The 27,977-nt window shown below is 32.6% G+C and overlaps 2 protein-coding genes across 2 annotated transcripts in view; one reads left to right on the top strand and one right to left on the bottom strand.

Moving 5' to 3' along the window:
* LOC133186277 (uncharacterized) overlaps positions 1-17,387 on the bottom strand; it is a 32,576-nt gene extending 15,189 nt beyond the window's left edge. Inside the window, exons 1-7 of the mRNA XM_061321499.1 lie at positions 17,343-17,387; positions 14,629-14,851; positions 13,753-13,881; positions 6,499-6,939; positions 5,219-5,395; positions 4,470-4,994; positions 2,922-3,176 (exon numbers count right to left, since the gene is read on the bottom strand). Of these exons, the coding sequence (XP_061177483.1) occupies positions 2,922-3,176; positions 4,470-4,994; positions 5,219-5,395; positions 6,499-6,939; positions 13,753-13,881; positions 14,629-14,851; positions 17,343-17,387 (1,795 nt within the window). The remainder of the gene's footprint in view (positions 1-2,921; positions 3,177-4,469; positions 4,995-5,218; positions 5,396-6,498; positions 6,940-13,752; positions 13,882-14,628; positions 14,852-17,342) is intronic.
* Positions 1-27,977, top strand: part of LOC133186382 (uncharacterized) — a 224,008-nt gene that overhangs the window by 89,194 nt on the left and 106,837 nt on the right. The window lies entirely within an intron of this gene.

The raw sequence follows: 27,977 nt of genomic DNA, 5'->3' as shown, positions 1-27,977 counted from the left end.
TCACGTAAACGGAATAATAAAATGAAAACAATGACTTAACAATTGGCATGAACCATGCCAGTGGAATACAATGATGGGTCGTATTTGCAAACAAGATCGATCATTACATCGACAATAGAGTTTGTGAGATTCTGACTTTAAACAGAATTGTTTACAAAGCATTGCAACATCAACTTAATTCGTCAGTCTCCTGCCTCGGTTTCAAATTAAAACTGAGTGTACTTAGAATATCATAACCTGTGTATCGAATCAGTATAGTCACAAACACAAAATACAGGTTATACTCCAATATTACTGCATAAATATAGAAAGTTGACGTTTGAAAAGCTAAATTCATTATGTTTGTTGAGTAGTGTACTTGTTAATTGATCATTCAAGTCAGTTGAACATCTAAACGTGACATAAAAGTGTTAAATTCTGTAGTGTCTTTTCTTTCGACTTCACTGGGATATAGTGAGTCAATATATGAATGATAATAACTCCTGGTAATTGATAAAACGTCGTCAGCTTAATGTGGAGTTAAAGACAACAGCATAATTTCTTTTCTCAGCTGATGCATATTGTTTACATTCAGTGTCTTTCAGACATCCCTGAACTTCAAATCAGTAGAACATACCAACTGCACAAAATGCAGGTTCATTTGGTTTAAGATATAACCTAAAAAAGTACTATTATCATATATTCTCACAACTATCCACGTATTTTTTCTGCATTCAGTGTGAACATATAGTTCACTGATCAGATTTTAAATCAAAGAAGTAGATGGACAGTAAAAACATGATAATTAACAAGAGGTCCATTGGACAGAACGCTCACCTGAGTCACTTTTTTAATTCTACAAAAAAAAAAATATTGACTTCGTAATTAGGACAAAAATCTAACCTTAAGGGAAATACTATTTAATCAAAGGTGAATATACACAACATTGGGATGCTTCAATATCAGCACGATCAACATGGCCAAGTTATTTTGGAGAGCATTTTGAAAAATTTGGATCTCTGATTTTCGCACATTCTTTAACCCAGACCTCATGAATAAAAGAAAATGATTCTACACCACTTATATAAGTATTGCTTATTATCATGATTTAATGTGGTCTTTCAACTCTTGAAAAGATTTCTTCCTATTTTATTTTCACGTTAACTCTTATTGTTTATTTTGGCCTCAGCCTATTCCTGGGGGTACTGATCAGAACAGTTTTATATATATATAATCTACCTGGTGATGTTTGTCAGTATATCAATATAAATAACACAATGACTCTGTTGTTCATAACGGGAAGAATTTTAAAGATTTTTTTTTATATATTCCTATGTAAAAACATTTATATATTTTAGCCCCGCCCAACTCAAAGGTTATATTTCCTAAAAATGTCATTATAACGATCATAGAATTTACCAAATAATAATTTTTAACAAGGTACTGGAAACCCCTGTAACATCAACTCATCTGTAATATGACTCATCATGGTTTTGCTTTTCTTGAGAGGATTTTCAAATAATTTTTCTTTATATTCATACGTAAGACTTTTGTCACCGCCCTACTAACGGGGGTCAAGGATTGAAAAAAAGATATGAATCTAGAAAAATATTAAAGCTTGTCTTGCCTTTTTGAGAAAAAAGATTTTTTACTAATTCTTAATTATCTCCCCATGGAAGAGGGTGCGGCCTTTCATTTAAAAAAAAAAATTGAATTCCTTTTGCACAAGGAATTTTTGTGTTTAGTTTGGTTGAAATTGGTGAGGTGGTTCTTGAGTCCAATGTAGAAGAAATTGTGCAACGTCATGAATATGAACGAGGGAGGTTGCAATAATTATAAAATATCAAAATAATTTCAAAAGCGCAGACAGTTCTTTAAAGAAAAAAATGTTATTACAGAACAAGAAAGTTAATAATTTGAGAAATGTAAAATAAAAATGTTATTTTAATTTAATATTTACTAGTGTTAACCCACCTTTCTCGAGAGTGATGAATATTTCACATTTATATGACTGCAAATATTCATAGACCATGTCTTTGGTAAATGATCTTTCCTGCATGTTTTACTCTTTATAACTTAAAAACATTAATTTATCAACGCTATCTATAAATCTTAGTCATAGTTGGATTAAATAGACTGTACACACATGAATGACTCGATATACTTATCAAGAGATTTCTTTGCACCCTCGTCTAGCATTCAACCAATAATCCAAGATAATGAATCAAAATTATATCTAAAGATTTTGCTCATAGCAATTTTACCATCATTTCGTCCGTACAACCAAAGAGGCAAACGCCAAACAAATAATGACAAACAAAGCTCCTGTTAAAATAAGACAATAAGGAGTTTTAAAATACCCTTTATCCAATTCCTTTGGTTTTACTAATATTCTTGAAAGGTATGAATATAGAGTAATAAGCTAGAAATAATAATACATGTTTAGGAGGATACTAACGCTAAAAATCTTGTCGGCTGATAAAGGAAAACAATTTGTGACCATTAGAATCCACCGGAATGTACTAAGACCTGTGGCCATATTCACAAAAATCTTACGACTAAAACAAAAATTTCCCATTACTCAACAAGTATCTAAGCTGTAGTATGACACCAAAATTTTTATTTCTAATACATTAGATTACATTGTAAGTAATATTCAAGAAAAAACAAATACATTTATTAAACAAAAAATTACAGAGCTGTCATTCTTTTATCTTAGTTGTAATATGTTTTGTGAAAAGGGCCACTGGTCTCAAATTGCCAAGGAGAGTATATCTTTTACATATCAATTTCACAATACATGGGTGAAGAATCAAAGTGATATTTAAGAAAGTACTTCTACAGATGAATAATAACAAGATATGAACATTTTTGAGTTTCATTTTCATTGAGGAAGACCTTGTCTTTTATGTCTACAATAACAGAAGACATGGCTTACACACCTCTTAAAGAATCTTCATCTTGTGAAACTTCAAAGATGTCCTCGTGAACCTCTAGTCCGACTGTCGACTTCAACATTTTTAACTCCGCCAAACTTTTCTTTTGTAGGCGTTTAAGGAGAGTAGTTTTACCAGCACCAGCGCATCCTACAATCATCGCACGAGCTCTGTGTGTACTCTGAGTTCCCTTTTTAGCACACTCTACGTACCTATATCTCGCATCATAGTCCCAATCAAGAATTTCTTCTGGTACATTAACTGAAACATTAATAAGAAGAGACCCTTGGGCCACACCGCTCACCTGAACAGTGAGGCTACGTTAAAAAGCAGAAATCAGTTCAAAAATGAAAAGTTGAAATACATTAGTGGTCCTAACATACCCCTTAGCGAGGGCACAAACTTGCATATACCGTTCTTGAGGATGTTTTCATAATTCTGTGACTACTCGCGGCTTTAGAAATTTTGAAAGATTTTTATCCCTATAAGTTTGAACTTTTATTGAGGCCCCACTATACCCTCAGGGTCATGATTTGAACAAATCTGAATCTTGAGATTTTTCCGATATCCTCCTATGTAAAATTTAAATTGTTCATTCATTGTGGTCCCACCCTATCCCAGGGGTCATGATTTGAACAAACTTAAATTTACACTTCTTGAGGATGTTTCCATATAGAAAATCACCAATCATGGCTTTCCTTTTCTTGGGAAGACTTTTAAAGATTTTTCCTATGTATTCCTATTTAAAACGTCCATTGTGGCCCCCACCTTTACCCCGGGCCTCATGATTTGGACAAACTTGAATTTACACTACCTGAGGATGGTTCCACATAAAAATGACTAATCATGGCTTTGTTGTTCTTGAGAAGAAGATTTTTAAAAAAAAATCCAATCATGACCGAGTGTCATGATTTGAACAAATTTGAATCTACACTACCTGAGGATACTTCCTTCTAAATATCTCCAATCATAGCTTTGCTGTTCTTGAGAAGAAAACTTTTAACGATTTTTGATGTTTTCCTATGTAAAACTTTGACCATCCATTGTGGCCCTATCCTATCCCCGGGGGTCACGATTTGAACAAACTTGAATCTAAACTACCTGTGGATGTTTCCATGATAAATTTCAACTTTATTGGCCCAATGGTTCTCGAGAAGAAGATTTTTAAAAGATGTCATTAATTTTCACTAATTTGTTATTATCTCCCCATGGAAGAAGGTGTGGCCCTTCATTTGAAGAAACTTGAATCCTCTTTACCCGAGGATACCTTATCACAAGATTGCTTGAAATTGTCCCAGCGGTTCCTGAGAAGAAGTCAAAAATGTGAAAAGTTTACATCCAGACGGAGAGACAGCTAGACGGATGGTCGGACAGACGGACGCCGGACACAATGTGAACAGAAAAGCTCACTTGAGCCTTCGGCTCAGGTGAGCTAATAAACATAATTTATCTCAAAATTAGTAGCATAAGTGCATCTTTTTGAGAATTACAAATATATTATATCATATTTTCTTTCTTGTTATATAATTTGAATAATTTTATTAATTCATTTACTGTTTAATATGACTTTTTTCCTTATTTCCTCGGCGACTTCTTCGTCAAAATAATTCTTTTTCTCCACAAGAACATGACGTATAGCATTTAATCCAAGTGCCTTAACGAATGCGTCCTCTAGTTTCTCTGGTAAGTATATACAACGCTCATTTTCACCTTTACGGTATCTCCAGGTACGTACATACTCTAACAAAGAATCCACTGAAGACAGTTTGATGTAGTTCTCATAGTCGTTGTCAGTTCTCAGACAATTCATTACAAAGTAACTCATCGCTTGATGGCGAACATTCTCTGATGCAAACCCTATGTTTTCTTTCTCCATTTTTACAGTTTTATCACGTTTCTCCATTTCTTCAAGTGTGTCCCAGAATGTATCCAGCTCGTCATGACACAAAGTTGGAAAGACCTTCACAACTTCCTGAATCTTCTCCTCTATAGTTTTTCTGCTGACTTCATAGTTTTCTGTCATCAAGATGGTACAGAGTATAGTTGTTTTTGAGGGAGTCAAAAATACACTCTTTGTGTCTGAAATTATTCATATACATGTATGTCTTATGTAAATATATTACTGTGTGTAAAATATTTGAATTCTTTGTAAGACAATAAAAAAAATGGATTCTTTTTCTCCATAAGCATTCCAAAGACTTATTTCGCAGGGAAAATTAAAATAAGATAAATTGATATGCATTCGGGAGATGATCCATGGAAAGATCAAAGCATGTCGGGAGAAAACAAAAATAAGTACATACCTCGATTAGGTAAAGAACATACTGTGCTCGCAGAGTAAACACTTTTTATCCTCTCATTAGGACACATATCAGTCCATCTTATAGGATCCACTATCTTTCTCAGTCGGCACCACGATAGTAGAAAATGCCTTACCTTTTCCAAGATACCCGACTCTCTACACACAGGAGGAAATATACCTATAAGACAAGAAAAAGTGTTAAAGCAGTCCATCATACATTTATTATAGAATATTTACACCCATTTAATTTTAGTATATCTCATTTATTTTTTAAAAAACCAATTGCCGTTTATCAGTCAGAAAACGCCATTAAGGATACCAGTTGCATTGATTTTTTGAGCAGTAGCTCTTCAATCAATGACAGTTCAATGACATACATTTCAATGCTACAATATTAAACCTACTTACGAGTAAACTTACTTTAAATTATTATTCATATAGATAAGTTTTGTTTGCTTGTTTGTTTGTTGTTTAACGTCCCTCTCGAGAATTTTTCACTCACATGGAGACGCCACCAATTGCCGGTGGAGATCTGCAAATTTTTGACTTATACTTGGCACTCAGGGTCACTGAGCAGTGAGGGATCTTTTTTGTGCCAGCACCTACTGTGACACGGGACCTCGGTTTATACGGTCTCATCCGAAGAACCGGTCTCCACGTCCCACAGTGGGATTCGAACCCGCGACGTAAGGATCAACTCCTTACTCCGCGACTCTAGAGCGAACTGTAAAATTTCAAATGATTGAGAACCGTGTATATATTACATAAATATAGCCCTTTCATGAGGTCGACCCATAGATATATCAACTTCACGGAAAAACATATCGATTTATTAAAGGGTTTAGCGTCTGCTCTAGAGTCGCGAAGTAAGGAGATGATCCTTACGTCGCGGGTTCAAATCCCACTGTGGGATGTGGAGACCGGTCCTTAGGATGAGACCGTATAAACCGAGGTCCCGTGTCGCAGTGGGTGCTGGCACAAAAAAGATTTCTCACTGCTCAATGGTCGTATGTGGACAAAATTTGCAGCCCTCCATCGGCAATTGGTGGCGTCTCCATATGAATGAAAAATTCTCGAGAGGAACCTTAAACAACATACAAACAAACAAAATTATAGGACTTCATTTGTTATATTATTTTTTACAGAGATTGACAAAAACAAAATTTCAAAAAAAAAAATGGGAACAAAAATTTCGAAAAAAAATGGGAACAAGCCACAATTACCAATATCATAAATGCACTGCGAAGCATGCTACAATATAACACTGGTCCAAAAACATACCTGTGTGAAGAATATGAAAGTCTATCTCAGTTTGGGCCTGAACTATAAGTCTCATTAAAGCTATAGGACAAGAGTCCTGTGGCTTTCTAGAAACATCTTCGTTAAAGATATAGGCGTCTGCATAGATGTATATGGAAAACCCCGAGGCAACTCTTGTAAAGAAGTCTATGTCAATATCACTGAGGAGACATTTCTCCCTATAAGATCTCATTAAATGAATACGTTTGTCTTCTGAGATACGCACTCTGTTACTATTACTGTCACATTTAACAAGTTCTTTACTCTCCAGCTCCTTCACTGTCTTCTTAACATCAATGTCACCCATAGAGGCATCGCTGACCATTGAGTTCCAACCATACATATCACAACACAGTAATAAGGTGTAGAGAACAGCATACTGATCCGTTGTTAAATCAGATAATGGGTCTACGGGTCGTCTATCTGAAAAATTAGCAATGCTAAAGTTAGTGGAAAAATATACAGTGCAAAACTGTACGACTAAATCTAGCGTTAAGCCTAATTATAAGCGTCGCTCATATTTCTATCGAACAGTCAGCGGTATTATAATATCCCAATATTCTATGAAATACGAGACAAAATCGAATCACTCTTTAATCCTTCGATATAAACTTTTTGTCAATTTTGGAGAAATGATTCGTGTATTAAGATGTAATGCTTCGATTCCATTAATATCTTTAAAAAAGATGACATATGGTTCGATTACTTAACCATATAATATATTTCTCAAAATATCAATGATTTGATAAAGGTTTTAAGAAAAAGAATAATTTTTTGTTCATAATTTTCAAACGTTTATGTCTCGATAAAGACTAAAAAAATATTACATTTTTCCCTTCAGTAATTTAAACAAATGTATAGTTATGTAAAATGATTCAAATTAATTACACGTATGTGTTACACTTGATACTGGATTACTAAACATCATAAAAGCCCGTACAAAGATGCATTGCAGTGTCCAGCAATACTGTACCAAGCCCCTCCTTACAAAAATATTAATCTTTGTCAAGTTGTAACTTCAGACGTACTGTGCTAAAGCATATTCTAGAAGTGGTGTAAATCAGATGTGATTTTCAGAAACTCCGAGGAACTTTTAGAAAATTTAGTCATCATTTTTTTCTAGTCAGTACCACAACATAAAAAAAAATCAAAACGTATGACTTTTCTTCAGTTAAAGCATACATGTATACAAATGTACAACAATGCCTCATTACAAATTCTCGATGAAACAATGCATTTTCACTCTATATTCAACAGAGCTCTGTTCTAACACCAACACCCTTAACTCAGGGTCTATTATTTTCATAACTTTAAAAAATGGCACCCTTGCTCATCATAACTATCATCGTCATAACCATCATCATAACCAAATCATATACGTTCCTGTCGAAATAAACAATTAAAGACTCTGAAATCCTTTTGGTATGTATCATATATGTATCAAACAGGAATAAGAATAATTTTGTTTCTAAAGTATTAATTCAAAATAAGTTATCATAGTAAGAGGGGAGATCTTGATTTCCATGAGGTATTCATTAGGATCATCCTACGTAGAAAAGCACTCGTTTTCAATTGCTGTGCCAAATTAAGGAGGATGGATCCTGCCATCAAAAGTAATGAGAATTTTTTATCAAGTATATTTTTAGAATTTATACACATAGTTTAATTAAAAATCAAAACAAAAAATGGGGTCAATGCGCTTCCTTTGGCTCTACAGAGCATTTAGTTTGACCTTTTTGCACTGTACGTCTTACACATAAACTATTTTTTAAAGTTTTTCCTCCAATAGTTTCTATTCAAATAAATTATGGGAACAAATAAAATCTTAATTCATCTTGAATAGACACATTAAAATTTGTGACAATGAAAAAAAATTTCAAATTACTCCGCATGTTCAATTATTTGACCTTTTTGCACTCAAAAAAATTTCATTTTTCTGGCATTAAAAATATAACAAGAAAAAAAAAATCATTTGAAAGTAATGACATTTTATTGAATTTAAAAAGAACGGTTAAAAGTATCTTATATATTCAGAAAAGAAAATTGAGAGTGGGGGTCTGTGATTTTAATTTTTAGATATTACTAAAATAATGCTAATTTTTATCTTAAATTAGTGCTATTTTTTTCTTGATTTTCACAATAAATTTGCTATATTTATCAAATATGATGATAGAATTCATGACAGTTTATTTAATATATAATTTAGGACCAGTATAAAACCCTTCACTGCACAAAATAACTGTGTGCGGAGTACATGTAAAAATAGGAATCCAAACTTAACATACTTTAAAACTTCGAAAGAGAAAAAAATGATCATTTTCTTCAAAAAAAAAACCTTCCACCACAAAATATAGTTCCTCATTTAATGCTTTTGGTATGGAATTTAATCATGGAGTTTTAACTGAAAATAATTAAATTGGCAATGTAGAACTCAAATTTATTGTAAGAATTAAAACATAATGCAGATTTTTTTTAAATATAGGTTAAAATAAAAATCTGCTCAAAAGCTCAGGAGCGAACCTCATTAACGACTAATTTCAACAGAGTCGATTACACTATAGAATCAAATAACTCATCTGTTAACACAATCACATTTATACTCACAAAAATGGCTAAATTTACTCAATAAAATACGTTAAAATTACACTAGATATAATGTGTTATTTAAATCAATGGGTTTTTGTGACGTCATATAACCTCAAAATCAAGAACGATAAACCGGTAACAAATTATCAAGTGCACAAGTTAACGCCTTCATTTCTCAGTTAAGCAAAGGCAATTTGTTTTACTAAATGTAATTTGATATTCTTTCATACCAGTCTTCATGTTTTAAAAGTAAAATCCTAGTGTTAAGAACTGTTTCGTATGATCTTTAAAAAATCCATGCATTTTCACTATCATAAAACCGTATAGCAGATTATTTAGAGGGAAGCTAATTTGGCTTATTTTAGCATTTTGGTAGTATCTCGCTAAAATTATAATCCCTAAATAATCAGTATTCTTTTTAGTGTTCTTTTCCAAAGTACTGGAACGAACCCTGTGTCCGCTACAATAAATTACGCTAAAATCATTGGCAAACCTTTGAGCAAAGAAAACGCCTAATTTTACACCCGCCAAGGAAACTCACTATACAGTATGCAGAGCCCTGCCTTAACACCAGAGTCCCATGAAAATTACATATTTGAAAGATGCACTTTTGTTCATCATAACCATGCATTCAGCATATCCAATGAATATCCACGAACAGAAGAATTTGTGCACTTTCATAATATTATCGATAGAGCCTCGCCTCAACACCATAAATTCTGACCCAGGGGCTATGAATTTTATACTTATAGAAGAGGCATACTTGCTGAATAAAAAAATGCGCTTCTTTGCTCACTGTAGATTCCTGAATATACGGGAGGATAAATTATCGTGTAATTACGCGAGAAGTACCGATCGCGAAATAAAATTACTCGCTTTCATTTTTATGGTGCTTTAATGTATGTAAAACCTCTAGATAAATCACCGATTCGCGAATTATTGTTCTCGTCATTTGACGACATTGGGCCATTTCGTGATATTAAGTACTCGTGTAAAATAAGGAATCTGCAGTTATACCCAGGAGAAGAGAAACTTTTCAAAGAAATAATGCATTTTCTTAATATCACCAACAAAGCACCCCCTTTATCAGAACCCCTCACCCTGCATGGGGCCACAAATTTCACAATTTTGGTAAAGGCACCCTTGTTTATCATAGTTTATCTGCTATAGAAGTTAGGACAAGATTTAAATGTAATATACCGTGTAATATAAAAGTAACATACCGTAATATTCCTCCATATACATATTATCATTATCATCATCATCATCATCATCATCATTATCATCATCATCATCATCATCATCATCATTATCATCATCATCATCATTATCATCATCATCATCATCATCATCATTATCATCATCATTATCATCATCATCATCATCATCATCATCATTGTCGTAGTCGTAGTCTTCATTGTTGTGTTCTAAAAGATCATAGTCGTCATCATTATCAAATTCGCTGTTATTTCCTACAATGAAAAAGGTGTAGATAACGAATAAAGATTTAAGTCATAAACAGAGAAAATAATACGATTCTTTAACACTGAAAACCCCAGAGATGAAATCAGGTGCTGCAGAGGCCTAAGCATCCCCTGTCGACTGGTTACACCCGCCGTGAGCCCTGTTGTAAAATGGTATAAAACAATGACCTATAGATTGGTTGGGAATACGTCAGTCAAAAAACAACCCAATGATAGAGTGTATTTGTAAACAAAGTCCATATAACGATCGAAGAAAATTGAGAATTTCCGATTTTAAACGAAATTATTGAAAGCCCTATAGCATCAACCTATCTGTCATAATGAATATGAATAGAAGGAATATTTAAAAAGGCGATAACAATGATCAACCAAAAATCCTATAAAAAGGTAAATTGAGAACAGGACTATTCTATTTACTAAATCATATGCAGTAATTTGGGTATTTTTAAGACACAAATAAAAGCCCAGTATGACAGTATCTTGCTTTTACCTTTATAACAACTCTTTGAATTATTTAAAAAAGTTTATCATGCTTTCAAAAGTAGTTGGATATTTTTCCATCAGATATAATTTTAGTATCCACATAAAGGGCTTAATTAAAAATAAAAGCAAACAAAGTGTGTCAATATGCTTATTTTGGTGCTAAAGGCATTTAATATGACCATTTTGCGTCTAACACATAAATCAATTTTTCCTCCAATATCTTTTTTTATCCAAATAAAATGATAGGATTAAATACTGTCTTATTTTGTCTAGAAAAAACACATTTAATTTTGTAACACTAAAAAAGTTTCAAAGTACTTCTCATAGTCACTTATTTGACCTTTCTGCACTCAAAGTATTTTTTTCTTCATTTAAGAGCCATTCTCTGTAATGACTTGAAATTTTATATAGGAGCTGTGGCACGCATAGTCTCAGAATTTCTCCAAACTCTCTATGATTAAAGTATTTGATGCCGTAAACTCAAATCAGGCAAAAATTGGTTGTCACGTGTCATGGTTACCATAGCAAAATGTCCTCAAGTTTGAAAATGGCATTTTTCAACATGTTCAGAGTCCCACAGTTAACGTTTGCAGGAAAGCAAACACGTGGCAATGACTGTTTCTGAAAGCTGAATGTCTGATGTCTTAAATGCATGATAAGCATGTTTGGTAAATTAACTATTACACACGTTACTATGGAAACAAAATATTCAAAAGTAATAATTTTGTTCATTTAATTTTATATAGTTATACACTTAAGAATAAAAACAATTGTAGGTTGAAATGCAAGCAAAAAATAGACAAAAGATATCTGTAACATATACCAAGGACGAAATATGATATTTCTTATAGTTTGGCAATGGTTGCCATGGTTTTAATACCACGAAGGGATTTTAAATTTACTCTCTTAGTGTTTTAATCTCATCCTACCTTTTTAAAAAGCATATTTCTATATAACTGATGATCAATTTTTAAAGGCATTGGTGTGACCCTAATTTTCACATTTCAAAAAAATTCAAATTCAATTCTTTAAATAGAGCGTTGCTATGGAAATAAGCCGAAAAAATATGCATAAAAATCTGAAAAATATTCTGTTTCCTTGGATACACACCCTTATGTGTATATTCCCAAAACTTTTATGATTGATGTTTATCATCAACTAACCTGACTTTCAATTTTACCTAACACCCAATCTCTAACTGGATGCAAAAAGTTGGCACACAGGGTTTGATATTGATATAAAATTAACAAAATCGAACATTTTTTCCTTCTTGGTAACCATAGCAACAGTGCTGTATTTTTCAACAAACTTGATCAGTATATGATATTCAACTTTAGTTCTACCAGATAAGTACTATTCAAGGTGAGTCAAATAATATGTTTCTATATTAAAAGGTAAGTAAATTCCTAAGGCAGCAAAAAATATCACTTTAAACAACTGGTACGTTGTTTCCATGGTTACACTGCAAAGTAACAATTAATCCCAATTTTTCTCATGTTGTCGATGTTGCAAGGTCCTAAGGATGTAAATGTGCCAGTCATGAATTTCATTGTTTTTCCTCAAGATAGTAGTATTTTGCATGGTCACACTGTGTTACTATGGCAACCATGAAAGTTATTTTTAGAATAATATTGTCAATACCTTATTACTTAAGGTGAAATATTTTTATTGTTTTTCTTAGGTTTTTGATTGAGTTTGATCATGTAACACCTATTATTAGTAAATATTAAGTGTTTTTCAGCATTTTTCAGCATCTAAAATGTATTCCAAATGTACCCATGGTTACCACTTACTTAGAGATAAATTCTAAATAGTTTCTTTATAGCATAAGTGGCAACAAGGTGTCATGTTTTTGTGAGAATGGTTTGTTTGTTTTTCTTAGTCTTTATTAAGGCTTAATAAAGATTCAAAGTAGCTGAAAATCTCAATTTTTCCAACTTTTCTGACTGTTACCATGGCAACCAAGACACATAGCAACGAAATTTTATTTGATATACGTTTCTGGTGACAAGTTGTAATAATGGGTAACGTTTCATCAAAATCGGTGACCATGCGTGGCAAAGAAGTTTAAGTGGTTACAGAGAATCGGTATTAAAGTTTAACAAGCAATAAAATAATTTTAAATTGTAAAGTTTATACTGAAATTAACCAGAATGGTTAAAATACAATTTTCTTATATATTCAAAGAAAATTAAAAGGGGGGTTCTTTGATGTAAATTTTTAGATATTACTAATATAATGTAAATTCAAAGGTTACAGCTTTTTTCTGAATTTCACAATATATTAATCGTATTTGTCACAATATGATAAAAGAATTCATGACAATAAATTTATTAAATAATTTGGGGCCAGAATTTTACATTGCAGTGCACAAAATAACTCTGTATGCAGCCTGGATATGCATGGAAAAAATAGGAATCCAAACTTAACTGTACCGTTAATACTTAAAGAGAATAATTGTTGATTCCATACGCAAGAGTATGCTCCACCCATGAACAATTTCTAAAACGAGGCAAGCTCTTCACAAACGAGTTGATTAAACAAAGATAACAGTCTCGTTTAAAGCCTATGACCAAAAACTCGGGATCGAACCTCTTTAAATACCTTTCCTTCACAGAGAAAAGATTCTGATGTTGAAGTTCATTCATTTTAAGAGAAGTTTTGACAGGATTTCAAGATGTACCGTTATAATCTTCTTCGTCATCACCATCATCATCATCATCATCATCATCACCATCGCCTTCATTGTCTTCATCATCATGGTCGTAAAGTTCATCATTGTTGAAATCATTTTCAAATTCGCTGTTATTTCCTACAATAAAAATAGTTATGAAAACGAACAGTGATCAAAGCCATAAAACATTTTTGCGCCAAGTTGTGACGTTGACTTGAAATCACAATAACGAAGTTTCATGTACGTTGTTATTGTTATCATCACTATTCATTTTTGTTTGTACTGTAGATCACCAAATTTTAACGACAGTTTATTTTCGCAAGATAAGTATTTAGAAGTGGGCAAAATTTCACAAATTCTGGACACTGTTGTATATAATCTATACTTATGAAAAATACATGAGAATGAAATTTTCGCGAGTATACCGTCTCGCCTAATTACGCAAAATTAAAGTTCTCGCAAATAAAAAGAGATAAACACTATTGCTAACTGTATCTAGAATATATTTTAATATATATATATATATATATATATATATATATATATATATATATATATATATATATATATATATATATATATATAACTTTTTATCTCAAAAGCAACTTACATTTCGCTTTACTAAAGTGAATGCGAGAATTCTGAGCAAAAAGGTTAGAAGGGTACAGTATAAAGCTCTTGTCTTGTGTAGGATGTACGTGAGTGGACGAAAGGATTTGAATTTTATCAGATTATCGTTTTCTTGACATTTCCTTGAATTAAACTAAATATGCATTTTTAAACAAGAAATATATGCAGATATTCTAGTTAATTCCTTATAAAATATGAGTTTGAACATGACTTTAATTTTATATGTACCAAGATAGTCATCATCATCATCATCACCATCATCACTATCATCATTTTCTTCTTCATCAACGTCATCTTCATTGTAGTCATCGTAATCGAAGTCTTGGTCATTATAATCATCATCGCTGAGGTCGTTTGAAGATTCATTATCATTCTTCTCAACAAATGAATTCAATGATTTGCCTGTAGATGTTGATGGATCATGACCCTTAGGTGTCTGCAAGTCACCGGAGCTTGTCCTCGATCTCTTTTTGGGGATCTGAATTTATTTATTTATTTATTTTAGATTTTTATGGTGTGTAGCACAAATAAGATCATAATTTGACATAATTTTATTTATCCAATTCTCCTTCATTAATTAACGCAGCAAATCATGTCTTTATTTGGTAAAAACCAATGTTATTTTAAAGGTACCATATGTCATATGCATGCTAATATCAGAGTTTTTATCATTTCCCTACAACTCTTTTTTGGAGTAAAGAAGTGAGTATTTAGTTATTAAATTGAACACCTTTTATTTCATTAAGATTTATTATTTAACAAAACGTAATTGATATCAAGATAGTTAAATATTTCATATTTATATATCATATACATTTCATATTGGCTATGAAGTTACCAAACCCGAAAATAATAAATATGAATCAAAGAAGTTACTCAACGATTAAATGACTAGAAACCATCCTCTAATTCTATATTATACAGAACTTTGGACCTTTTGTGAAAAAAGGTACACTGTAGTTACTTTCAGATTTTGAACACGTAGAAAAGTTAATTTCAGTGCTCACTGTTTTAAAAATGTAGAGCACTTGTCAAGGCCTCATCAAAACTCGAAAATCTTTCAAACATAACAGAATGTGAACATAAAACATCACATGGCTCATCACATCTGAGTTCTGTCAACAGTATCTTGTTTAGACACTTGCAGGGCCTTGTGCATGATAAAAGTAGAAAAATAAATGAATGCATTGCCAAATCAAACATCGATTTTGACTACATGTAAATATATACATTTGTGGTATCTCTCTATTATATAAACATGCAGAGAGCAAATATCTTCATACCTGTTTGAAGTTTTTCGAAGGTCATAGGTCATTACGTGACCTAATCACACAGCGCAGTAACATCTACATAAAAAGACTTACTCCACTAAGCAATATAGCATGTTTTTCATGCATAAAAATGTACAAAACACGCAAGTAAAATAATAATCATTTTATTTACAATGTAAACGAGTATTTAATACAGTTCTTGATCGATTTTACATAGAGAATAGAAAACTACGTGTTATAAGATTCATGTCTAAGCTGCATAGTCTCAACGTTTACCCTTATTTTTCTCGCAGACCTCTGAATGCTATAATTTTTTTTTTCATTAAACTTTACTTACAATAAATTTGAAAATCTGTTGAAAAATATCAATGTAATGCAATCACGCCACAAACAGCTGACAAACACTGCACTTTGGAAGTTCGGTAGGCACACCTCCATAATCGAGATGACGTTGTCTTAACAATGTATTAGCTGTCGCCAGTGTCTCCATGTCAACATCATAAATGAATAAATATGCCGTACTGAAATCGTAGATTTTATGTTTTTGATCAAATTTTGTACTTGATTTCAAGTTATCTGGTCCGAACAAGTGTCTCCATCCATCCCTTTCCGACCGAAATTCCTCCAACTTTTTATTATCAAACATCGGACGTGTTTCTTGTGTTTTTTAACATCGAATATCGGTTCTCATGAATACAAAAATTCCCAGACACCAAAATGCTCACTATAATTGATCACAAGTAGCCTTTCACATAATATTCCCTTCAAAACAGAATCCTTTGCAAGAGGAATTTGAAGCGTAACCGCTTTTCAAGCCGATTTACACCTAGCGTAATTTGTCAAAATCTACGACGCACAGTTAGTGCAATATTTATATTCGATTACATTCGATTGTCCGTCTCAAATGTATATATAAGAAATAAATAACAATTTTAAAAACTTCAATGGGAATTGAAGTGGGTCGGTACGTGATCAAATCTTCTGAGAAGGCCTTCGGCCGTCACAGGATTTGATCACGTGACCGACCCACTTCAATTCCCATTGAAGTTTTTAAACTTGTTATTTATTTCTTAAATAATATAAACGTAACCATAAATTAATTTTTGCATTACGCAAGTTGGATAGATTTAAATTTGTTTAATCAATGACTTATTTAGTACAAATCAGAAAACTTCAACGACGTGGAAGAATGATTGATTGTATGTTGTTTTACGTCCCGTTCAAGAATTTTTCACTCATATAAAGACGTCACTATATACCGGTGAAGAGCTTCAAATTTAGACCTTTTCTTGGCACTCAGAGACTTTGAGCAGTGAGGAATCTTTATCGTGCCAACGCCCACCGTTACAAGGGGCCTCGGTTTTCATCCGAAAGACCCGCAACTTTTACTTCAAGGGGCTGATCGCTTGGCGAAGGAACAGTTGCTACCTATTTTTTATCGACTTAGTCAGTCGCGGTCGTGATTCGAACACACGTCCTTCCGATCACGGAGCGAGCGCTCTACCGACTGAGCTACCGTGAATATCCGTGGAAGAATGGAATTCTCTATAAAATTAAGTATTCAAGTTTTTCTAATTCTTTCACTTCACTTTTTAAAGAAATGTACACCACATTTTAATACAAAATATAATAATACAGCCATTATTCTATTAGAAAGGACTTCTAAAAGTAAAAAAAAAGAACGAAAAAAATACTCACGATTTCATCACATTGTTGATTTTCAGGAGGCCTCTTTTCTGCCATGGTTTCCCTTTACTTCCCAGGATAATTCAAGATATACATCAACATATCCTATCTAATGAAGTTATCCTTCAATACAGATTTTAAAGACATTCTACTTGTGATTTTATTTCAGATTCATTTGAGTTGAGGGTAGCATTTAGCATTATAATGGGGCATGTTTACAAACAGCATAGTAGTTGGTGTGCTTTGCTCTAGTCTAGCTCGTAAAATTACTCTTTTTTCATTATGTAACAAGAGTTCAAATAAGACGTATGTTCTATTTGATGCGGAATCTTCATACCACCCATTTACAAGAGAGATGGGATGTACTAATCATGGCTAATATATGAGAGAAAACTGTTCGAACACGAACATAATTTTAAAACTGAAGATTTTGCATATATGCGATGAGACATTCGAACAACTGACATCAACTAAATCCAAAATTTCATTTAATGGATCTCTAAGGCATCTTTTTTGAAATATGGTTTTAGCATGGAAAGATAAATATAGGCTCTTAATTATTTTATATTTTTTTGTATTTTTTCAAAGATTAAAATTGTTTTATCTGCAAATAAGATACTTAAGAATTGAAAAGTTGCCATTAAAAATTACACAGTATGAATTTCTAAACAAACATGTCAAGAAGCGTCAATAGCCATTTTATTATTGTTTTTAATATTTTTTACGAAAATAAAACATTATTTATTCATATTTGTTAAACATAAAATCTTTGAGAAACAAATTACAATTAGGAAAGATATGATACTTAATCACATTATTTGAAAAAGAAAATCAGTTGTAAACTGTCCAAAAATTGGTAATTTTTAAATTTGGACCATTCCCAATTGACATTAAACCGATTCCGATTACAATCAATACAGAATTCATAATACCGAATTGTTGCCAATCTCATGCAGCTTCTACATGTAATAAGAAATCCATATGATTAATATAAGTTCAATTATCTTGAAAACCATATTACACAAAAGAAACATAGTATTTTTGGGAAATTGTGATATATTTCCTTTTTATATAATTATGGCTGGGATCGGTTTAATTATAATCGAGATTGGTCAAAATTTGAAAATTAGTAATTTTTTTCTTATATGTTGCTACACTGGTTCCCTGAAAAACCAACTACAAGCTATAAAAGCTAATGCATAAACTATAAACTATCAAAATTATATCACACCTCCGAAACACTAAATTTGTGTAGAGTCGAGTGATTTCAGATACGTGACTGATGGGATCCTTTTTCTTTGAAGTTGTGTTTCCTAGAGGCGACGTCTGCAATCGAGGGCAGATAACTTGTCTAAAATTTTGCAATTCCATTTCATTTCAATTTTTGTATAAAATACAATTGCCTGATATTTCTTTTCTTATGGTAATTATTTCTTTGAGCTTTTATCCATAGCTTTAAAGAATATTAAATAAATTATTAAAAAAACTATTAATTTAGGACTCATAAATTAATTCTTACTAAAAAATTTAGAAAGTCAACCTGATTCTTCTTGATATGTTTCTGTAGTAATTTCTATTGTGTAATTTTCAACTCTTGAGCATCTTATTCGCAAATAAAATAAATATGACATTTTCTTTCAAAAAATACAAAAAGAATTCATAAACAAGAGACCCCGGGGCTACATCACTCACCTGAGCACTCTGGCTAGGAAAAAAGCAGAAATCAGTTTAGTCTTGCAGTGTCTAACTATAAAAATGGTTCGGGGAGGGTGTTGATTTGAACTAACTTAAATCTATCCTTCATAGAAATGCTTTTGAATCAATATGACAAATAATAACTTTGCTGTTCTAAAGAAAACATTTTTATTGATATATCCTTTGTATTCCATTGTATAATTATGATCCCCCGTTAATGGCCCCTCTTTTCTCCTGGGGGTGGGGGTGGGGTCATGATTTGAACAATTTGAATCTGCATGACCTGAGGATGCTTCCATTTAAATATGACTAATTATGGATTTGCTGTTCTTGATAAAAGATGTTTAAAGATTTTTCCTATGTATTCCTATGTAAAACTTTGATAGCCAATTGTGGCTTAACCCTACCCCTGAGGGATTGAATTGAACAAACGGAGGAAACTTCCATACTAATCATGGCTTTGCTATTCTTAAGAAGATTTTAAAAGATTTTTTTCCTATGTATTCCTATGTAAAAGTTTGATCGCCCAATGTGGCCAAAACCTAACCCTAGGGGTCATGATTTGAACAAATTTGAATCTACACAACCTGAGGATGCTTCCATATAAATATGAACAGTCATGGCTTTGTTGTTCTTGAGAAAAAGATTTTTAAAGATTTTCTTTATATATTCCTTTGCAAAACTTAGATCGTCCATTGTGGCACCATTCTACCCCTGAGGGTCATGATTTGAACAAACTTGAATCTACACTTCCTGAGGATGCTTCCAAATAAATATGATTAATCATGACTTTGTTTTTCTTGAAAAGGTTCTTTAAAGATTTTTTCTATATAGTTTGATCGCCCATTGTGGCTTCACACTACCCCTGGGGGTCATGATTTGAACAAACTTGAATCTACACTAACTGAGGATGCTTCCACATAAGTTTCATATTTTTTAGCACAATGGTTCTTGAGAAGATTTTTGAATGACGATATTAATTTTTCACGAATTCATAATTATCTCCCCTTGGAAGAAGGCCTTGGCCTTCATTTGAACAAATTTGAATTTCCTTTACCCAAGGATACTTTGTGGCAAGTTTGATTGAAATTGGCCCAGGAGTTCTTGAGAAGAAGATGACAATATGAAAAGTTTACGTGGACGACAACGACGACAGACAAGGGACAAATTTTGATCAGAAAAGCTCCCTTGAGCCTTCGGCTCGAGCGAGCTAAAAAAAATTAAATTCTAATAGCGATCTTTCCATGCTGAAACCATGTTTCAATAGAGATTTCTTAAACACCCAATTTTACAATAACTCTCCCAAAATCTTCGTTATTGAAGATTAATGACATACCGCCTGTCAATCATAGAAAAAACAATAGCTACTGATTTGATTGACAGGCTAACTTCCTGTGCAACTTGATAATCTGAATTTGCATGTTTTGAATACGATCACCTGGTCACGCGTGAAATGCTTTCATGTTCCCCATGAATAGTAGCTTTATAAACACTATGGTAAAAAAAGGTAAATCGCTGTAATATTGGCTGGTAATTATGTTTCAAAAATAATTGAGAGTAGATAATATGAATTCTTGACCTCATGAATTATTTTTTTTTCAATCTCTGCTTTGGTAATTGAAAGTAATACGACGTCCAAGATAACTAGCGACTATTCGAGCCCCTTTCTCCTTTAATGACTGGGACTGGGATGCAGAGAGGGAAGAAGTTCCTGTAGCAGCACAGACCTATAACTCTTCCGATCCTATTCAACCTGTGCCTGCATTTCAAGAATGTCCTGATTGCACTTACATGAGAATGATTTCCTTTACTGACGATTAAAAACATATTGATGTGATTGCTTTGTAGTTTTCAGTCGTGATTTTTTATTGATATTTCTTTTATTAATTTTATTAATTATTTTATCCTTTAATTAAAAGATATCGATAAAAACGTTAAGTTGACCTAATTTACATTTGAGTATAAATATTTACAGTAGTTGCACTCAAAATTAGGCAAGAAACGCGTAAAGTTGCATTGACCCTAATTATCAAATTGTGTAATGCAATGTATGTATTATTCCCACTTATTTGTATATATTATTCCCACTAAGCCAACATTTTGAGAATTCCTATTTCCACATAGCCAACAATTGATTTTTATACCTGAGTGATCAGAAAAATATAGTCTGTTTTTATATACAAGTGTTGGTACTTGAGCTTTACCCGAGAATTACTTTCATTAAAAATGATAATGTGAAAATTACAAAAAAATGAAGAAAATTTTGATTGAAACAACAAATTAAAAAGAGTACAAATAAGAATGTTATATTCACACACACACACACACACACACCCTCACACACACCTACATGCATCACCGACCATTCGAGGACTATGACACCCCACCTTCCTCCGAGGACTATACTTTCTAATTGAGATATTTTTTCAAGATTTGGTATATTTATAAGGTTTGGCACTAGTTACACGATGGGGGATTGCATTATGTTGTATTTTGAAAATTAAAGCATGATTTTTTCACTATGCTTTAGAGGACGTTGTGTTAACGTAAGAGGACGTTGTGTTAACGTGAGAGGACGGTGTGTTAACCTTGCGAGGACGGTGTGTTAGCCGTGAGAGGACGGTGTGTTAACCTTGCGAGGACGGTGTGTTAAGCTTGAGAGGACGGTGTGTTAACTGTGAGAGGACGGTGTGTTAAGCTTGAGAGGACGTTGTGTTAACCTTGCGAGGACGATGTGTTATCCGATAAAGGACGTTTTGCTTATCCCCCACAAAAGAGATGTAAACAAAGTTAGGAAACACATTTTTTAGTTTTCAATCATTCTTACGGTGCGCTGTAAGAACGTGCGCCATGTGTGTTGACAATAAGGGTCATCATTCGTCATACACAGGCCGGGGGGGGGGGGTCGATAGCGTCGGACATAAATCTTAATTTACATAGTTTTAATCAAGACCTTCTTCGACCCTTCAAACACATAAAATATTCATGTAGACCTCAACATTGTTCCAACCAGCAAAAGTACCGAATTTGTACGGTAGACCCCCCCCCCCCTTCAAGTATTTCCCGGGAAAATGGTTTTAGAGGGGGAGTCCCCCGGAAAAACTGAATCTAGAGAAGGATTTCTACTAAAGAAAGCCAATATTTTCGAGAGATCATACACAGCTTAAAAGCTATAAAGTGTGACTACCCCTCAAGCCAATTTTCTCTCCACCTAAAATTTAGTTTTCGGCTTTTGTTTTATATTTTTCATATTTTTTGCCGATTAAGGAAAATAATAAAAGAACTTCAACACCCTTTTTTATCAATGCCGTTCCTTGATAGTACTACTTTAATAATAAGTGAACTTACAAAGGCTGATGATTTTAATGGCATTTGGCCCAACAAAAAGCATTATAGAACAGATATAAAGAGCTAGGTTTCCACAGTGTTCTTTTTCTTCCTTTATTTACATTCATGAAAATAGATATTATTAGATATTATAATTCATTACATGCATTTTATAATACAAAAGCAAATCTTTGAAAAGAAAATATAAATCTTTTATGGACATGCACTGCCATGTTTATCCTCGCAACAAAAGTCCATACACAACCCCCTATGGCAGTACATTTTGTCATTACAAAAAGTACTGTATAACAATAACATAGGTTTCCATAGTTGAATGTATTTACAATGTAGACTTGTCATATAATTTAATGCGTTATATTTTCTCCTTTTCTATATAGATTACAAACCTTTCTACGCATAATTACGAGAAATCATGTAAAACTGATTTATTAATTACTGGTTATCAAGTGACATGGATTGATTTTTACTCAAACTACACATATACTTTGGCCCCATGTTTTCTGAGAATTTTTGTTCCATCTTTTAAGTTAGGATGAACTTTCCCTCAAAATGAATAAATTATAGTTAAATAAATTTAAAAAAACAAAACACCAAAGAAAGAAATAAATAAAAATTAACCCCCACCCCACCCCAAAAAAGTCTTTCTTAATATTACATTATAGAAATTGATAATGTGTTGATAAGAAGCGATGCGTACATATGTAATAAACTTGTAACAGGCGTCAGAACCGGAGGGAGGGCTAGAGGGGGCAGCCTACCAAACTTATTTTTTCAAAGACGTTTTTTGGGGGTGGGGGTTGGTTTAGCCCCCCTTTTCAATTTTTCAGTAAATATACTATTATTCTAATCTTAGTTTATTTTTCAAAAGAACGTTCTTCATTGAAAAAAAAGAACAAGGTTTCAGTAAATATATTCTGAAATTAATATATGTATATATAATTTAGTAGACAAATGATATAGAACGCTGTATATCACAGTACAGAACTAGACATGTACATGAATGTGGAGGTAATGTGGGCGTCAATTTTCAAAATTACGTTCATTCATGCAGTTGCTACATATAAGAGATATTTCCATGCAGGTGCTAGATGCTAATTCCATGCAGGTGCTATGTGCTTTTCTGAGTGCATATGCTACACTAACTTTTGAAAAATTCCAAAGATTGACAAATAAACCATGTGAATAAGTGCAAGCAAGGATGCATATTATATAAAATATGCCGAAGAAGATGCAAAAAAAAAAAAAAAAAAAAAAATAAATAAATAAATAAATACATACTTTTGGAAGAAAGCCCTACATGTAGGTGTGAAATCATGTACCCCATAAAATTAGACAGAACGCCTCTTTCAAGGAAACTGAAATTTTAGCTTAAACTCAACAAAATTCATGTGACTGTATATTGAGTGTATATATGAAGAAAGAATAAGGAAAAATGACAAATGGTTAACAGAAATTAAGAATGCATTTGATCAACCTTGTTTATTATTTTTTTTCAAAACTCCTATAGATTATGCTATAATCAAGCAAAGATTTTTTTTTAATGTGTACAGTCAAAACTCTTTAATAGTATCAAGCAAAAATGTTTCTGGCAGATTGAATTCTAAGAGAAATGTTATCCACCGGTCGTCACATACATGTACAGTATTCCTGGCTCGAAACTAAAACAAACAGAATCTGATGAAAGAGGAGGGAGGAAGAGTAAAGAAGTAGCCAAAGGCAGATCCAGCACATACATGTACTGGCGCCCGTCGGGCATCCCCCCCCCCCAAATTTGAGGTTTTTTTTTCTTTTTGGCTTTCGTAAATTGTGTTTGCTTAACTTGTATACACTTTTAATTTATCCACACGTAACGACCAGGCACATAGTTTCAGGACTAATGATGAGCTAGTATCCCTAACCCAGGAAATACGATTTTAGAGTTTGGACAGTTTTTTTTCTTTTCTTTATTTTGTCAAAGAAAACCATCCCTGAACTGCTCTCCTCCTCCTTCCTTTCTAAAATTTTGGATCCGCCGCTGTTCACTTCTATCCTAAATTCATCTAAAATTTTGAGTAAATACGTAACAGCTCGGTCATGTAATTTGAATGATTCAAACAGCTTTCCATCATCGCTAAAATTAAACAGTTCTGTATTGTTAATATTTTGTATAGTTATTGTACAGTTTCTGCTCATTTACAAAATGAAACGACCACGAAGTGTTTGTATCGCAGTTATTGTATGTTACTTCAAAGGAAAACTCACTGAGTAATGTCAAAAGTCTATTATAATTATCATACATTATTGCTCATGTTGTGCAATTAAATTAAAAAATAACATCTCAAACGTTTTATTTTATTATACCTCTACTGATTTTTCCCTGTATAACATTAGATCATTCATTGGTATGATATGTGAATGGACATATCTCCGTGTGTTAGTTCAGTGAGCTAATCCCTGCTTTGAAATCACACCATCCGAATCCTCTAAATTTTACGTTTGTATCGGTATAATACAACAGTTCAAAGTATATCATTGAGGGAGTTAGCAAGATCCAGTTCCCCTCGACCAGGACTATTTCCCTCGGCTTCGCCTCGGGAAATAGTCCTGGCCTTGGGGAACTGGAATCTTGCTAACTCCCTCAATGATGTACTTTAACAGGAATTTAACAACCGTGGCAGCATACTAATACTTAGAGATTCAGTACTCACTAGGAAAAAGTGATTGGTGCATGCGGTGCATGTTACTTTGCATTGGTTAGCAAAAATTACAAGATGTTGCGCTTAACAACCCAAATCTTAATATAAATCAAACTATTCTTAAATACATTGATTTGATATAAACTGGGACAAGGACTGAGAAATGAGCGCACCGATTTGAAAAATCTCCAAATTTAGTATTTAGAATTTCCTTATTTACTACGAAATATTAATTGCCGGCAGAACTTTAACACTTTTATTAATGTTCTGAACTAGATGTTTTAATTTTTTTCTAATTAATATCAAGCGATGCATGCAGTGCACATGTAATAAAAAAGGAAACATCATACAAGACTTTGTAAGGGACTAGAGGATATTATACATGCATCTAAAAAGAAATTGGCATAAATCAAATGAATGATACAAAATTAACTAGAAAAGGTGTGACACTGACAGACCCCTTTCCTTCTTGTAAATGCATGTACATTTTATGAATTCCGAAAGCTCTGTGTTTCCTTTTTTTTTTTTTTTTTTTTTTTTTTTTGATTTAAACAATATTTATTCAAAATGATGAATCGATTGGGTAACAGCCAATGCTTATAAATACCAAGTTGCGTTTCCTCTCCTTAGGGGGTTGGGGGAAGGTTATTTGACTCTATAAAGTTTAAGACTGAAAATCCCAGGGGTAGGTGTACGGATTCCCTCATCAGCTCTAAATCCTAACTGACTATTGATCAACTAACTGATAACTAATTACAATGTAATTCCGAAACCAGAAGTAGATATAGTTGAACAGAAAGAAAAGAATTAATTTAGGTACGTGAAGATGAGTCAAAAATGAGATACTTAGCCCCCTCCATTTCCCGGATTTCATACAGGTATAAACTTTCATGTAATTTAATTTAGTCATTGAATATTTTTCAAGAATTAGATTGAAATGTATGCTGTTAAGGAGTTGAGATGATGAAAATCTCAGTGCATGTATGACGTAATGAACATTCGAAATTTGCAACCCACATAATTATATTGAGTGCAAATATTAAAATTTTACATGCATTTAAGCAGATTCTCTTTCGCATTCCCGAAAATCATGTAACAACCACTATTATAATGACGTATATTATTATTACATTTTATTCCATGCCTTTATATAATAAATACAGCATAGTTAATAAATCAAAACTGCACTATGTGAATACTTGGCTTATATAGTTGCAGACTATCCCTAATCTCCTCCCTTCCTCCAGACATTTTGAATCTGTCGTAAAGCAGAGAGAGATCTAGAAGGAGAGAGATGTTGGTCAATTGGTGACAAATGATGGAGAACCCCCCCCCCCTTCTCTATTCTTCGAAGATATAAATTGAATTATTATGTTAATTCAATGTTGATTTAACGAAATGCCTAGCAAAATAGGTGTCTCATTCCTCCTAGTTAGTCTTTTAGAGTAGGCTTTTCCTCCCAAATCCCCCTCACCGCGGAAAACTAGCTCTAGAGTAGGATTCTCCCAAGAAAAAAAATGACTATAGAGTTGTAGGATTTTCTCCACTGAAATAACTAGAATGGTAGGAATTCCTACACAGGATTCAATTTGCCACTCCTTCAACCTATTAAAATATTCATCTAACCAGAAGCGCAATATTGGCTAATTGAAATTTTAAAAATGCCACCTACAAATAATTTCGCTTTAAAAGTTCAATATTTTTTTTTCTAATTTTGTTTTTGATCAATCAGAGAGTTTAATTATTTTAGTCACTATATCTTCGAAGTTCTAATAGCTATCAAATGAATTTATCACACTTCATTTATGAAATCAATGTTATTGTAACATGATATCGACATATATACAATAATGTTGATACATGTAACAATAATTGATTTATTGTCTTTCTTATAGAGTTGTTTTTTTTTTTATTTTAAATAAGTAAATGGGTTCCTTTTACATGTAACTGAATGCCTGTAGGAACCTATTTATATTTGCAATTAAGAATAGAATTTTAAAATAGATATTTCCGATATATATATATATATATATATATATATATATATATATATATATATATATATATATATATATATATATATATATATATATATATATATATATATATATATATTCCTTGCACTTGGCGTCATAAATTTCTCTCTCCCTCTCTCTCTATCTCTCTTTGTCAAAGAATGGTATGTTTTTCTAGAGTTGCAGGCATGCTTTTGAAGCTTTCCTGGGACGAGCTTACGGCATATCATAGGGAGGAGAGAGATGGGGGGGGGGGGAGGGGGCAACGAAGCTATCCTATCTTAGGAGACTTCCTTATCTTTGCCCTAACTTCAAGACGACGATGTGCTTATCCTAAGACATATCTAAATGATATCAGAAGCGCTGGTGCCAGGAAAACAACTACAGTGTAGAATATATTGAATTTACAGAGCTTATATAATTTAATCCAATAGTTTTTGTAAAAATATTAATTTCTTTTATGAATTAAATCAATTAAGTAGACACTGTGCCGTGTCACTGTATATGTATGCATTTTACCGTACAAATAGAAAAGAGAAAGTGATAAATGAAAATACATTTATTAATTGATGAATGAAACATGTAGCAGGTTAAAACGTTCATAACCGTGACTACGGCGCGGATGCAGACGGACACCACCTCCAACCTTTCTACAGAGGGGGTGGGGGGGGGGGGGTCTGTAACATCTGGGGACGAACAACCAAAGAAGTGATATTTTGAAAATAAATCTTATTACTAATCTCAATTGTTCTTTAAATGTGAATTATAAATATATCATGTAATAATGTTAATTTTTATTGTTTATCAAAAAGGGAATGCTTCATTTTTTTTTTCAAATTGACTTATCCATTAATATAAATATTTAAAAAAAAAAAATGCATATAGATTTTCTTTTCTGTTTTTTAATTTTATTT

Source organism: Saccostrea echinata, unplaced genomic scaffold (assembly GCF_033153115.1).
Source record: "Saccostrea echinata isolate AGI-Se365-2 ecotype Australia unplaced genomic scaffold, CSIRO_AGI_Sech_v1 ptg000013l, whole genome shotgun sequence".
Taxonomy (NCBI): Eukaryota; Metazoa; Mollusca; class Bivalvia; order Ostreida; family Ostreidae; genus Saccostrea; species Saccostrea echinata.
The sequence above is the reverse complement of the archived record's forward strand: the minus strand, read 5'-3'. Positions and strand labels throughout refer to the sequence as shown.